At 43.7% G+C, this 15,141-nt stretch overlaps 1 protein-coding gene across 1 annotated transcript; it reads left to right on the top strand.

Moving 5' to 3' along the window:
- The first annotated feature begins 1,076 nt into the window (after positions 1–1,076).
- Positions 1,077–13,682, top strand: RPS15A (ribosomal protein S15a). The gene is made up of 5 exons (XM_070955214.1): positions 1,077–1,144; positions 3,812–3,949; positions 5,384–5,463; positions 11,021–11,106; positions 13,542–13,682. Exons 2-5 carry the CDS (start codon positions 3,817–3,819, stop codon positions 13,633–13,635), a joined length of 393 nt encoding a protein of 130 aa, XP_070811315.1. The 5' UTR covers positions 1,077–1,144; positions 3,812–3,816; the 3' UTR covers positions 13,636–13,682.
- The last annotated feature ends 1,459 nt before the right edge of the window (positions 13,683–15,141 follow it).

Raw genomic sequence — 15,141 nt, 5'->3', positions numbered from 1 at the left:
AATCTCTCCTTGATCAGTTTCCATCCATTATTCCTTGTCTGGCCTTCAGGTGCTTTGGAGCATAGGTTGACCCCTTCCTCTCTGTGGCAGCCCCTCAAATATTGGAAGACTGCTCTCATGTCTCCCCTGGTCCTTCTTTTCACTAGACTAGCCATGCCCAGTTCCTCTAACTGTTCTTCATATGTTTTAGTCTCCAGTCCCCTAATCACCTTAGTGCTTTTCTCTGCACTGAATCTCCACATCTTTTTTACATTGTGGTGACCAAAACTGCATGCAGTATTCCAAGCGTGGCCTTACCAAGGCATTATAAAGTGGTATTAACAGTTCACGTGATCTTGATTCTATCCCTTTGTTTATGCAGCCTAGAACTGGGTTGGCTTTTTTGGCAGATGCTGCACACTGCTGGCTCATATTTAACTGGTTGTCCACCAAGACTCCAAGATCCCTTTCATAGTTACTGCTATTAAGCCTGGTTTCACCCAGTTTATATGTCTGCTTTTGGTTTTTCTTGCCTAAGTGCAAGACTTTGCTTTTCTCTACCTTGAATTTAATTTACATTTCTACATCTCCCCCACTTCCCCTCAAAAATCCCCTGAGCTGGAGTTTGTGGCTTTGAGACAGAACTGAAAGCAACCCTCCTTTTCATCAGAGCCAGGGAGTCAAGCTATTCTCCAAAGCACCTGAAGGCAGGAAAAGAAGCAATGGGTGGAAATTCATTAAGGAGAGAAGCAACTTAGAACTAAGGAGAAATTTCCTGACAGTTAGAACAATGAATCAGTGGAACAACTGGCCTCCAGAAGTTGTGAATGCTCCAACACTGGAAGTTTTTAAGAAGAGGTTGGATAACCATTGGTCTGAAGTGGTGCAGGGTTTCCTGCCTAAGCAGGGGGTTGGACTAGAAGACCTCCAAGATCCCTTCCAACCGCTATTCTATTCTAAAAACAAAGATCGACCCCTCTTGCCTTTCCATTCTCTATAGTCTCCAATCCCTTCCCGACCGGGGGGGGGGGGGGGGGATCCGGAAGACTTGGATCCGGAAGTTCTCTGTGTATCCGCTCCTTCCTGGTTATCTTGCCGCCTCGAATTCCCATAATACCCCGCGCGCGCGCGGCCGCCTTCCTTTTTCCGCCATCTTGCTGCCCTGGTGAGTAACGAGACGCTTTGGGTCCCCGCTAAGATCCGTCCCGCATCGTCTCCATCCCGTTTCCTCGGGCCGTTTGAACGCCGGTTCCGGCAAGCCGGGGCTCCGCTCGATTCGTTCGGCTCCTTCGGAGGAAGCCGCGCGGTTCCTGGCCCTGGCGGCGCCGGCCTGAACCCCGGCCGGGGGTGGTGGCTGTGGTGGCAGCGGTGGCTGGTTAGGAGAGGAATGCCTGAGAGTGGAGCTTGGAAGGCAAGCTCGGGAAGCGAGCTGGGCTTGAGCCGGCGGCACAGGCCTCAGGTGGGAAGGAGGGACGGAAGCCGAGAGGGGCTGGCCAGAACTTCAGAGCCCTGTTCGCTTCCCACTAGATTAAACACGTGTCGTGTGAACCCAGGATTCCCGGGTTAATCACGTTGTGGGTAATGCAGGGCAATGCAAAAGAACCCCCTCTAAAACCTTGCTTTGGGGGGGGAGGGCTGGAAAGGGGGCAATCCTGGCTAGTGAAACCCCTCCACCAATTTGGGCCAGGAGGCTTGGGATTGGAATGCAGCAAAATCTAGGTTTGCATTGGGGCTGAGACGCCTTGGATATTCTTGCAGGGGGGGGCGGCAGGCAAGCAAGCCGGGTTCCCCCCTTTTTAAACCCGTGTCCCAAGTTTGCAACGTGGGCTGTCCGACTTGTTGCCCCAAGTGCCCGTCCTGTGTAGCCTTGTCTTCCATGATGGTTGAGGGCAGAATTAATGGCACATCCCTTCCATCCTTGCAGGCGTGGGTTAAGAGTTCAAAAGGATGGTTAGCTTGCCTATTCAAGGCAAAAAAACCCCCAAAACTATATGAAGCCTCAGATATTTTGCAATTCAGTGCTGAAATCCATTTTTACATCCATGTCACCCTGCACATGGATCTATCCTGTGTTCCCCCAAATGCTGGACAAACTCCCCTGATTCCCAACTAGCATAGTGGTTGTGGTGTGGAACATGTAGTGACATGCAACTGGGAGAGATACCAACTTGGGATTGTCTGTTTTGTAGAAAAATAATACCAGTTGCCCATGATTTTAATTTTTAATCGTTTGATTTTTGCAGATATTTTAAGGGATAAATCCAAAGGATAGGGACCAAAACTTGCTCCCTGTTCCAACTTTAATCTTCCCTCCCCAAATGTATCTTTGTGTATATATGCAAAATAATAGCTTTCAACACAGACAAAACCAGTTCATGTTTCTGGATAAGGAAAACGTGGTCCTTTCTAAATTCAGTATTTAATGAGATGTTTCAGGAAGATAGTACCAGTTTAATCTCTGCATTTTGGTGCCAATTAATTCATGGAGTTCACAGCAAGTTTCTGATAATATATACCAAGAAAAGGTTCTACAGTTCTGTTTTAAGTCACCTTGGTTTGCGTTTGAAAAGTTTTCTTTGATCTGTATTAAAAGGAGATGAACAGAATCACAATCCCTTGTGAAGTCAAGATCTGAAAGCTTTTTTGTATTCAAACTTACTGTTGCTGAAATAACAACTGGATTTAAATAGTGTTTGTTGACTAGCTCGCAAGAGTGAGCTAAATTTATATTTTATCATCCTGGATTGATGCAACGTTTTGCAAATAGATATTCACACTTTGGGTTATTTTTGTGCAATGGCTTTCAAACTTTCTAATGGAGCTTTTTTTTAACATAGCACTTCATCTTTTTTAGTTTTTGTTTAGTGATTGTGGGTACAAGCCGGCCAAACTTTTAACTGGAGAAAATAAGCAAACTGTGTTCCATTAACATCTGTGGAACTTTATCCTTAACTTGGGCTAAATTGGTTTATTGTAAAGTCAGTACTTTAGATGCTGAACATAATTTATAGACAGAATTACTAATTTTAAAAGGAATCCGATGAAAAAGCAACTACTTTTAAGAGAGATGATTTAGCTTGGTAGAACTGTAACATGCTTTGGATGTTTCCTCTGAGAATTGAATTTACAAATAATTCAAATAGTGCTTTCTTAGGAGTTCTGTTTTCTTTCATGTTTAATCTCTAAGCTTTATAATATAATATTTGCTGAGTTTGGAAGAAAGCCAGTTTGCTTTGTAAGTTAGCTGGGCCTTAGTATGGAAAGTTGCAACCCAAACAGGCCCATCCTACCCCCATTCAACACTACTTAAAGAATGAAATTACATTTAATGTCTCTGCTGAGTTCATTATTTTGTTGTCTACAACATACTTCTTGGAGGTTAGAGATTATGTATGTAATTCATTGTATCACTTGTCATTTCTAAAGCCTTCATGTGTTCAAAAAGTGGAATTTTGAACAATCTTGCAGCGTTTTGTGTCGCACTGAACATTCGTAAACAGCCTGTTAAAACCAATGTTTCTTACACTTTTTTTCTCTCAGGATCCCTTTCCTCTTTTAAAAATTATGGAGGACCCCCCAAAAAGAGTTTTTGTTTGTATGAGTTGTATTTATTTATTTATTGAGGGAGGGAGGGAGACAGACAGATAGATAGATGTCACTACTGCTTCTCAGTAGTTCAATGGGATTTTAATAATCCGTGGAGGCTGGCAAATAATTTTGAATTCGTAAAACCTTGAGAGGGTCTTGGGGGACCCCAGAGATCCTCAGACCACCCTGTGTTAAAGTGTAATTTGAAATTCCAAACTCCTAACGAGCTGTGTTATTCACGCAGGCATCATGGTGCGCATGAATGTTCTGGCAGATGCGCTTAAAAGCATCAACAATGCAGAGAAACGTGGAAAGCGTCAAGTTCTCATCAGGCCGTGCTCCAAAGTAATTGTTCGGTTCTTAACCGTGATGATGAAACACGGTAAGTACCAGTACGTACAAACTCACCTGTAATATTTAGGAAAATACCCTTGTATTTTCAACCTGGGGCTGTTAGAAATGGTCCAAAATCATCAACCTTTGTGTTGGGAAGACGGATTTTAAAAAATTGGAAGACAGAGCTTGTTTAAACGAGTCGCCCCCCAATTTTACAACTGTTTTTGCCGCAGCTGTTAATCGAATCATAAGGTTGTTAAGTGAATCCGGCTTCCCTCATTAACTTTACTTGTGGGAAAGTCGCAAATGGCGATCTTGTGTTCTCAGGATGATTGCAACCATCGTAAATACCGTCCAATTGCCAAGCACCCGAATTTTGATCATGCAGGGATGCTGCAATAGTCATAAGTGTGAGGACGAAATCACTTTTTTTCAGCAGCTGTGTAACTTTGAACAATTGTTAAATGAGTGGCTTTAAGTCAAGGACTACCTGTATTGGTGTCTGAATGTAGATCATTTCTGGTGATCTTTTATGAGCTCTTATAATCAGGGATTTGAACTTGGAACTTAGAATAGAGCTGGAAGGGACCTTGGAGGTCTTCTAGTCCAGCCCCCTGCTCAAGCAGGAGAACCTATACTATTTCAGATAAATGGCTGTCTAGTCTCTTCTTAAAAATCTCCAGTGATGGAGCGCCCACGATTTCTGAAAGCAACCGATTCCACTAGTTACTTGTCCTCTGTTAAACTGTTAAGAAGTTTCTCCTTAATTCTAGATTGCTTCTCTGATCAATTTCCATTCATTGCTTCTTGTTCTGCCTTCAGGTGCTTTGGAAAATAGGTTGATCTTTGTGGCAGCCCCTCAAATACTGGAACACTGCTATCATGTCACCCATAATTCTTCTTTTCTTTAGAGTAGCCCAGGGGTCTGCAACCTTAAACACTCAAAAGAGACATTTGGACCAGTTTCCCACAGAAAAGAAAACACCAGGAGCCACAAAACCCTTCCCATGCCTGACTATTTCTTGAGCGGCCACAAAACTAGCAAATGTAGTTGAATTAAACGTTCTGTTTTCTTCTGAAAATTTTCTTTTCTTGGATTTATCTATGGTTGGCCTACCGGGGGTTGAAAAGCTCAATAAATCGTGTGCCGGCGAGTGTCACACATTGGCGGTTGTGACGCATATTTTGTGTGACAGAGCTACAGCAGAGGGGTGAAAGAGCCACATGCAGCTCCAGAGCCGCAGGTTGCTGACCCCTGGACTAGCCACACCCAAATCCTGCAGCCGTTCTTCATATGTTTGGGCTTCCTGTTCCTATCTGGTATTAGCATTTATTCTAGAGCGGATCTCACTAATTTAAGGAATGCTACTGTGAAATGATAAATGATTGGGTTTGTTTCATCCCAAATAGTACCCCGTGTTTTGGTTCTCAATTTCATTGACGTTGAAAGTAACGGATTGTGTGTTCTTTAAATTCACAGGCTACATAGGTGAATTTGAGATCATTGATGACCACAGAGCTGGGAAAATTGTTGTGAATCTCACAGGCAGGCTTAACAAGGTAGGAATTCATGCTAGGTTCAAATTAATTTTGGGAAGATGTACATTTTGCCTGTCTTTAAATTTATCTCACTTGGAGGAAAAGTCCTACTGTGCATATTTTTGTCTGCGTGTCACTACAAAGTGTCCAATGGGTTTGAAGCTTTTTGCTCTTGTGCTTTGACCTAAAAGAACGGTAGGTCCATCTCATCTTCAGGGGTAAAAGACAAATCACACAGACGGAAGACAGATGGAGAGCAAGGAGAAGGGCTGTTACAGCCAGTTCCATAAAATTAGCAGTGTAAAATTGTGTGGCTTCTTGCCATTAGCAAAAAGACAAGGACAGATCTCCCAAATCGGACTTCTAACATCAGTCCCTAATGTTCCTTAGACTGCCAGGATAAAGAAACATTTCTAATAATCCTGTAAAATCCAGTAATCTTTCTTCAGGCTTCGGGCTGTTAAAGATCTCTAAGCCTCCACGAATGCTTAAACTTCCAGGATGGGGCATCTATGGAGATTCTCAATCACACAGGTCATGGTTGTCCCAAAGGTGCTGTTGTGGTCCACCAGCAGCCTGCGGAGCTGGCTGCAGAGTCAGACAGTGAGGAGGCTGGGGAGGAACATGGGCCAGTCCTGGAGGCTGGGGAAGGCTCGGATGAGGGCTCTGCGTCTGAGGCAGAGATGGGGGCAGGGCCATCTGGGAGTTATGTGCCGACTCCGGAGCCTCCAGAGTCGGACATATAGAGAGGCAGAGGAACAGGAGGAGCCTGTTCCTAGTGCGTGCATGCACAGAGCTGCCAGAAGGCAAGAACAGTTAAAGCTAAAGGGAGGACTCGGGAGTAAGGTCTGGAGATGATTGGCCCCTCCCATAAGGCTTAAAAGAGCAGCAAAGGCACGTGGGCCCTTTGCAGGAAAGCAACGTTGTTAATTCTGTTCCCAGTCGGCATCTCTGATTCTGGACTCCGTGTGGCTTTGCCAAGTAGGTCTTTGGCAGTGTGTCAAGGGTGATAAAGGTTGGTGATTATCCCGATGAACTTCTCTGGAAGGACTTTCTGCAACTAATTGGGACTCAGCTGTGAATGAACGTAATTCACAGCTGTTGCAATAAAAGAGGTTTTTGGGACTACTCGTGTGTTTTAATGACTCAGGAAACCGAGGTCACAACAGGCGCTTTTCCAAAAGGCAACTGGACTTTCTTGGTTTTTGAAGAAGAACTGAAGAAAGTTCCTGGATGAGAAGCAAAATATTTTCAAGGAAAACCCCCCCAAGAAAGTCCAGTTGTCTTTTGGAAAAAGGCCTTTGGGACTGTTCAGGATAGAGGCAACGTTAAGCAACCGTGTCACCAGCCTGCTGCTTTGCTCCATGTCCTGGAATTCAATGCTCATGTATCATTGCTAACAGGCCACATCAGAAAATAAGGCCATCAAATTTCATCAAATTTCTTAGTGGCTTCTTAAGTCGTCTCCATCCTGGAAGTCCGAAAGGTGCTTTTTCAGAGCTGAAGAAACTTCTTGGATGAGAAGCGAAACGTCTTCAAAGAAAAACCAGAAAGTCTAGTTGCCTCTTGAAAAAGTACCTTTGGGACAACCCCGACCTGGAGGACGGAGAATCTCCATAGACTCCATCCTGAAATTTAAGCGTTCGTGGAAGCTTAAGAGATCTTTAACAACCCGAAGCCTGAAGAAAGATTGCTGGATTTTACGGGATTATTGGAAATGTTTCTTTATTAAGTAATGGACTGCCCAGAAAAACCGAGGTGACATGTTTATGGAAAATGCCTAGGACTGTTAAGGAGACGAATCTTTCACAACTTCATCTGTGGATTCTGCATTTCTGAGTCAGATACAAAGAGAGTGATTGCTTTTTCTAGTTTCCCGTAAAGGTCAAATGGAACAGCTCCAGTGATAAATTTTGAGTTCTGTGCCGAATTATTAGAATGATAAATCTGTTTAATCTACACAGGCATTCTTCCTTCTCCCATGCATGAGCAAACATGAATTCTGAACAGTCTCTTTTATATAACTTGCTAGAAGCCAGCCCTTTTAAAAAAAAAAATTAGATTGAGGTTTTCATAACAGGAAGATTTTCTAGACAGCCTTGTTGCGTCAGAGATTCGTTTTTAGGAAATTTGAAACAAATAGTGTTTCCCCAACATTGCTTTTGCTCTCTTCCTGGAGAATTGCTAGTACATTGTTGTCAAATTCAGCGTCTGTTACCTCGATTCTACCCTTTTTTGTACAAATCAAAATTCATTGTGTTAATTTGTCCCAAAGTTCTGAATTATTTCTTACTGGAGTAACTCCAATGTGACTAGCTGTGGGCTCCTATCACCCTAATTAGCACTAAGCAATATACCGTATTTCTCTGAGTTTAAGACACACCAGAGTATAAGACGCACTTTAGTTTTTGGGGAGGAAAATAAGAAAAAAGCTGATTGGTGGGTGGATAGGCCTCCCGGAATACCTCCAATCAGCTGTTCCCAGAAGTGAATTTTAACAACATGGTTTGTTGGTTGTGAGCCTTGCTTTTTTTTTCTGCCTCTGAAACTCCATTTCAGGGGGGAAAAAATTGCCTCCGAAAGCCTCCGAAACAGCTTCAGAAAAAAAGCCTCTGAAACTTTCTTTCAGAGGCTTTTTTTTCCTGAAGCTCTGTTTGGAGGCTTTTTTTTCTGAAGCTCTTTCTGAGGCTTTTTTCAGCCTCTGAAACCTCTGTTTGGGAGGCTGGGCAGGGCTACATTCCGGGTGGGGGGGGGGAAGAAGATGCGTCTTATACTCCCAAAAATATGGTACTTTTTTTTTTTTTTTTGGAGCAAAAGGAAAATCATAAAATGATGAAACTTTTGAGGCAGTCGTAACAATTCCATCTTTTCCCCTCTTTTTCTTTTTTTAAATAGTTTGCTAGAGGAAGAATTCCATGAAAATCATGCTGCTCTGTGAATATGAGCTAGTTTTAAACCTAGCACTGAGCTGTTTTATTTCTGGCATGGGAAAGATTTTATTTGTGTCTTACAGATCCCGCATTTCATGTTGGAAGTCTTCAGCTTTTTAGGTTCCTCGAGCCAGAAATGGAGAGTGGTCTGGCTCACAAGGGGAAAAGGGATGCTTTTTAGGCGGTGAGGCCCTTTTCTATTGGTGCAAGCAGGAGGTTGGAGTCCCATTAGCTTTTCTTGCCAGGATTGCAATATAAAGGTAAAAATTTCCCCTGTCCAGCCATACCTGACTCTAGGGGGCAGTGCTGATCTCGGTTTCTTAGCTTAGGGAGCAGCATTGTCCGAAGACACTTCTGTGGTCATGACTATACCCCAAGATGCAGAAACGCTGTTACTTTCCCACCGAACGTGATACCTATTTACCTGCTTGCATTGGCAGACTTTCAAACTACTAGGTTGGCAGGAAAAGGAGCTCAGCCCATCACGCAGCGCTCGGGTCTCAAACCCGGGCTGTCAAGCTTTCCAGCCGACAAGCTCAGCATCTTTAATTGTTTAGCTTTTCTTGCCAGAATCATTGTCCAGGATTATAATGTATGTCTCTGCAATTCTGAACCATCCTTTCTGCCACATTTGGGGCCAGGGTTCTGACCTAGGCTTCCCCAGCAGCACGAAGCAAAAACCTCTTTTATTTAATTTACAGTGGATTCCTCTGCAGCAAAGTCTTTCCTCTCCCACAGTCTTTCAAGATAGTTCACCATTACCGACCTTTATCAGGCTTGGAGAGGGGCCAGGCCGATATCTTTCAGACGCCGCAATACTTGGCAAGAATGCAGGAATGAAGTAATTGTCTCCTGCAAACTCCACTCCCCTTTTGCTCCTCTTTTATTCCCTCTGGGAGGGGCCCTTCATCGTCCACCTGTGGCTTTACTCCCAAGTCGACCCTTGTTCTTTAGGTGTTCCCTTTGTCTGGCAACTCTGCGCATGCGCACACTGGGAACAGGCTCCAGCTGTTCCTCTGCCTCACTGATGTCTGACTCCGAAGGCAGCTGATAACTGTCAGACGGCCCTGGCCCCCTCTCTGCCTCCGCCGCAGATCCCTCATCAGAGCCTTCCCCAGACTCCAGGACTGGCCCAGGTTCCTCCCCAACCTCCTCACTGTCAGAATCTGCTGCCAGCTCTGCCAGAGGATGAGCAGCATTGGTCAGTGCCCAGCTGCTAAGCGATGTCTTCCTACCTCTGCAGCGTTGGCATTGGGACAGGAAGGTTAATTGCTAATTCAGGTTGCCAGGAGTGAGTGGAGATTCTTTTCCCTCTGAAGTGCAGCTATAATGCCAGCAAATGCTACCTCTGATTCTCTCTCCTGACAGAACCAAACACTCCTGCAGTAGCTTTTGAGATTCACGACTGCTGTCGTCTTTGTGTCGGATGGTTCCTTTCACTCAAATTGCAGACCGGCTCGCTTGTGGATTTATTAGGCTAAAAGCACAGTTGTGTGCTAAAGCTAGAAACAAGCTGATTTTGTGCTTCGCAGTTTCTTTTTGGTGCCTGCCGGGGTGTTGGGAGAGTTTATTCTGCTTTAAATTCAGCATCTTTAGAGCTAGAGCCACAGAACTCTGTAATTCCATATCCTATCAATATTCAGTGGCTGTATAGAACTCTGTTGTGAGCTTGTGTTAGTGGCTGAGTGGTGTCTGAAAAACGGTTTTTTTTTCTTCTAGTTGCTGAAAGGGGATGAAAGAATCATAGGATTGGAAGGGATTTTCTACCAATGCAGGAATCCTCAGATCATTTCAGACAAGTGTCTGTCCAAATCTTCCTTTTTTTTTAAATAGAAAACTACCAGTTTTCTCCAGAGTGCCTACAAGTCCAGGAAGCAGCATGTTCTGCTCTTAATCCCTTTCGTTAGTCAGGACAACTAATTCTGATTCTGAGTTTGAGTCATGCTAAAGGGAAATCATGTAAAATCATGTAAAAAGGGACGCAATGGCTCAGTGGCTAAGACACTGAGCTTGTCGATCGAAAGGTCAGCTGTTCGAATCCTTAGTGCCGCGTAACGGGGTGAGCTCCCATTACTTGTCCCAGCTTCTGCCAACCTAGCAGTTCGAAAGCAGGTAAAAAATGGAAGAAAAATCGGGACCACCTTTGGTAGGAAGGGAACAGGGTTCCGTGCGCCTTTGGCGTTGAGTCATGCCGGCCACATGACCACGGAGACGTCTTCGGACAGCGCTGGCTCTTTGGCTTTGAAACGGAGATGAGCACCGCCCCCTAGAGTCAGGAAAGACTAGCACATATGTCTGAGGGGAACCTTTACCTAACCAGCATCCTTGCTTATTTGTGTTGCCGCAGTCAGGCCCAAACCTAAATTAGTTCCTTTACATTTATATCTAAAAATAAATAAATGAATAGAATTACTTTCCAGATATCTGTTCCATTATGCCCTTTTCTGTCCCCTTGTCTGTTGCACTACCACTTCACAACTACTTATAAAAGTCTCTGGGTAGGACAGAAGAGGGAAAAGGCTGGGAGGATTTATCCATAGCTCTGAGGCCACTTAACTCCACAGTCAAACAGGGACAGTACAATGGCATAAGCCACGTTGTGTGCACCAGTATCAATCTTCTTCCTTGCTTTCTTCCCATTTGGACAGTGCGGTGTGATCAGTCCCAGATTCGATGTCCAGCTGAAAGACTTGGAAAAGTGGCAGAACAACCTGCTGCCTTCACGTCAGTTCGGGTAAGCAGGAGTCCCCCCCCCACCCCACCCCCAAAAAAAATTGCTGAGAAAAATGAAATTGTCGACAGGTTGGGAAGGTGATCTACTGTTTTGAGCCCTGCCTTTTGTTTTAGTTTAGTTTACTTTATTGCCATTGCACCTCGTACAATGACATTAAATGCCAATATTCAGTGTACATTATAACTATAAAAATAAAACATAAACACACATCCTTTGCATTCTATACAATTGAATTGAAGACCCCCTGATGCTGCATTAATATTGCACTACACAGTAGAATTCAATTTATTTATTTATTGGATTTGTATGCCGCCCTTCTCCCGAAGGACTCAGGGCAGCTCACAACAATAAGAAACAGAGAATACAAAAGTTAAAAGACAAATTAAAACAGAATATCCAATAAGTAAGGTTAAATGTGGGAATACCAATCCAAATTTAAGATTTAAAAATTTAAAAGACTACAAATCAGTTTAGAGTCAACAATATAGTTACCGCTCTGGGATAGAAGCTGTTTTTCAGCCTATTTGTCCTCGTTTTTATTATCCTGTACCGTTTGCCAGAGGGTAATAGTTCAAAAAAAAAGGAGGTGCCCAGGATGAGATGGATCTTTAAGAATGTTTTGAACTTTCTTAAGGCAGCGGGATCTATAAAGCTCTTCCAAAGAGGGGAGAGGGCAACCCATGATCCTCTGGGCAATGACGTTGACCCTCCGGAGCGCTGTCCTATCTGCCACTGTGCAATTGACAAACCATACACAGGTGCAGTAAGTCAAAATACTCTCTATGGTGCAGCGGTAGAAGGTCACCAGCAATTTTCCATTCAGTTGTTGTTTCCTGAGAAGTCTCAGGTAGTATAATCTCTGCTGGGCCCTTTTGACCAGTGCTGCAATGTGAGCGTCCCAGGTCAGATCCTCTATTGCTCCTCCTGCTTCTTGTTAGAACTTCACGGAGAGCAAAAATGACACTCTGGCTTCTTAAAACAGGTGGTTGACCCTACACATTTCATGTTAGAAACTTCCCATTTTAATTTTGAGCTGAGCTTCGTTAAAGCTGGGCTGTTCCAACTCGGCTAGTCGTGCAATGTTGTCAGAACTGGAGAGGGAAGCCGCTTTCTGCTTATTTTAACCTTCGCAAGATGTGGGCTTCACAAATTTAAATATGCAATCGGTTTGTAGTGCTACAATGAGCAACAGTTTTTGGCTGTTTTTAGGGGTTGGCTGTCATTTACTGATATATTTTTTTTCAACCCTATGGGGCTAAAGCAGGTGTGTGGTGGTTAGAGTTACAGAGGCTGGGGCAAAATTGAGCTGATATTGGGGCTAAATTGAGAGCCAGTTTAGCCTAATGGTTAAGGCACTAGGCTAAAAAGTGGGAGACTTGAGTTCATTGTTTCCTTACCTATGAAAGCTAGCTGGGAGACTTTGGGCCAATCACCAAGAGACTGAGATTTCTAGCCTGCCATAGGCATGAAAGCTAGCTGGGAGACTTTGGGCCAATCACCAGGAGACTGTGAGTTCTAGTCCTGCCAAAGGTATAGCAACTGGATAACTTTGGACCAGTTCTTCTCTCTCAGCCCAACCCCTACCTCACAGGGTTGTTGTGAGGGAATTTTAGGAGGAAGTTTTGTTAGAGAAGTTCGCCACTTTGAATTGTAAAAATAATAAAGGATGGGTACAAATGAACAATGTGTAATTAGGATCCCTTAAAGCAGGGGTGTCAAACTCGCGGCGTCACATGACGTAGCGGGACTTTTTCCACCTTTGCTAAACTGGACGTGGGCATGCCCAGCGCATAACTCATCCGGCCCTTTGGCCGGAAGTTTGGCAACCCTGCCTTAAAGCTTATCAAAAGCTATAGAATAGAATTAGAATTAGAATAGAATAGAATAGAATGGAATGGAATGGAATGGAATGGAATGGAAATGGAGTGCAATGGAATGGAATGGAATGGAATAGAATAGAATAGAATAGAATAGAATAGAATAGAATAGAATAGAATAGAATAGAATAGAATAGAATAGAAAAAAATAGAATAGAATAGAATAGAATAGAATAGAATAGAATAGAATAGAATAGAATAGAATAGAATAGAATTCTTTATTGGCCAAATGTGATTGGACACACAAGGAATTTGTCTTCGGTGCCGAAGCTCACATTGTACATACTTTATGCCCCTGTTTTGGCTTTCTTTCCTCCCAAAATTGGAGAATTCAATTGCCAAATTTGCGGTCGCATTTAAAGCGCTACCAACCACAGGGTGCTTTGAGGGGGGCTGCAAAATTGGCACCAATGGATGTACGCAGCCCCTGTGGCAGAGCTTTATTCTTCTAAGGGGGGTGGGGAGGGGATCAGTTCTTCCAAGCCAGTCACGATTTTGTCGCCTGGGACTAAATGGCAGGCCACATTTTTCACCGGCATCTCCCTCCTCTCTTAATAGGTACATTGTCCTGACCACGTCAGCTGGCATCATGGATCACGAGGAAGCGAGGCGAAAGCACACAGGAGGGAAAATCCTGGGTTTCTTTTTCTAAACTTGTAAAAAAAAAAATCAGACAAATTAATAAATTGTTGAAAAGGACACTTTGCAGCCAGTGTCTTGAAGTGGATCCTTATGGGTCAGCATTCCGCAGGTGCCTAGAATATTTTCTCTTTCAATGTGTCACCCTACCTAAAGTCCCCTTGTTTTTTTTAGATAATAGCAATGACCATACAAAGTGTCAAAGTAAATCCGTGCCTGGGATTTTAACATACTTTATGCAACTAGTGGTATTAGTCTCCACCGTGGTGGTTGCAGAAGGACAATTCTAGCTCTGAATTTAAAACATGCTCTCTCTCTGCATAATGATCTGGCTGATCACAGGAAGCCCTAAAGTTAAGTATTCCTCTGTATTCACATTTTTCCATGTTTTCTGGCAAAGTTCCTTGCATGTAATGGTTATTGCAATATTCTCCCTCCTGGTGGAGCCCCACCGGAAAAATGCATTGTATTTCTTCATTTTCTATTATCTCAGGTTTTTTCCAAGTTAAACTGAAACGTGCGATGGGAAATTTATTTTTAATAGTATATGGATTGTTTTTGGTTGCAGGATTGACTTCCGTATCTTCTAACTTTCTTTGTGAGGTATTTGTAATCAAAATGAGAGGGATATTTTTTTTCCTGTGCCAGGCCAACTTTTCCGCATACACTAAATTTCCTTGCTTTTCATATAACTTGAGCTCAGTTTTTCACAGAATGGGCCACCCTCATCTCCCATCAATGTCCACTCTTTTCTGTATCACACTATACAGGTTGTCCTCGATTTACAACCATTCGTTTAGTGACCGCAATGGCAACAACACTGGAAAAAGTGATTTATGACATTTGGGGTCATGCTCAAACAGAAAAGTGGCTGTGCATGCACAGACATGCACGAACGTATGCATGCACAGACATGCACTAATGTGTGCATGTGCAGCAGAGACCCATAGACCAGCTGGCCAGCGGGAGGCAGGGCATCCCTACACCGGCAGCGCGGCAAGAGGTAAGATCTTGTTCTTTCGTCAGCTTCTGTTTCGTCGTTTGCAGGGAAACAGAAGCTCATGAAAGAAATGACGCAGAGATCTGACCTGAGGCTTTGGTGCGCGTGCCAGCAGAGAGGGCTCTCCGTGCCACCTCTGGCACGCGTGCCAAAGGTTTGCCATCACAGCTCTTAAGATGTGTGAGTGAAAACAATTCCCATCCCAACAGAGGGCGCTCTTGGCCTTAAAATGGCTCCAAAAGATTCAGACATGGTTTTGTAGAAACTTTATCCTTTTTTTCACCCTTTCCCTAAATCTGGTATTGTGTCCAAGACCCCAGAGCTCAACAAAGCAAAAGTGTCAAAAGAGTTAGGTGTTTTAGCACCTGGGTTGAAATATGCAAAATTAATGGCAGTTTTGAACGTGCAAATTTCCAAAAGTCCTCAAGTTTGTTGATAACTTCTTTCAACCTTCCCCAAGTGTTCTCCAAATGGGTAAGGATTATAATTCTGGGATTACCCAGCCATCTGATTTACATG

Source organism: Pituophis catenifer, unplaced genomic scaffold (assembly GCF_029215685.1).
Source record: "Pituophis catenifer annectens isolate HBS135680 unplaced genomic scaffold, rPitCat1.0.hap2 SCAF_16, whole genome shotgun sequence".
In the NCBI taxonomy this organism is placed as follows: Eukaryota; Metazoa; Chordata; class Lepidosauria; order Squamata; family Colubridae; genus Pituophis; species Pituophis catenifer.
This window is presented reverse-complemented; position numbering and strand designations above follow the sequence as displayed.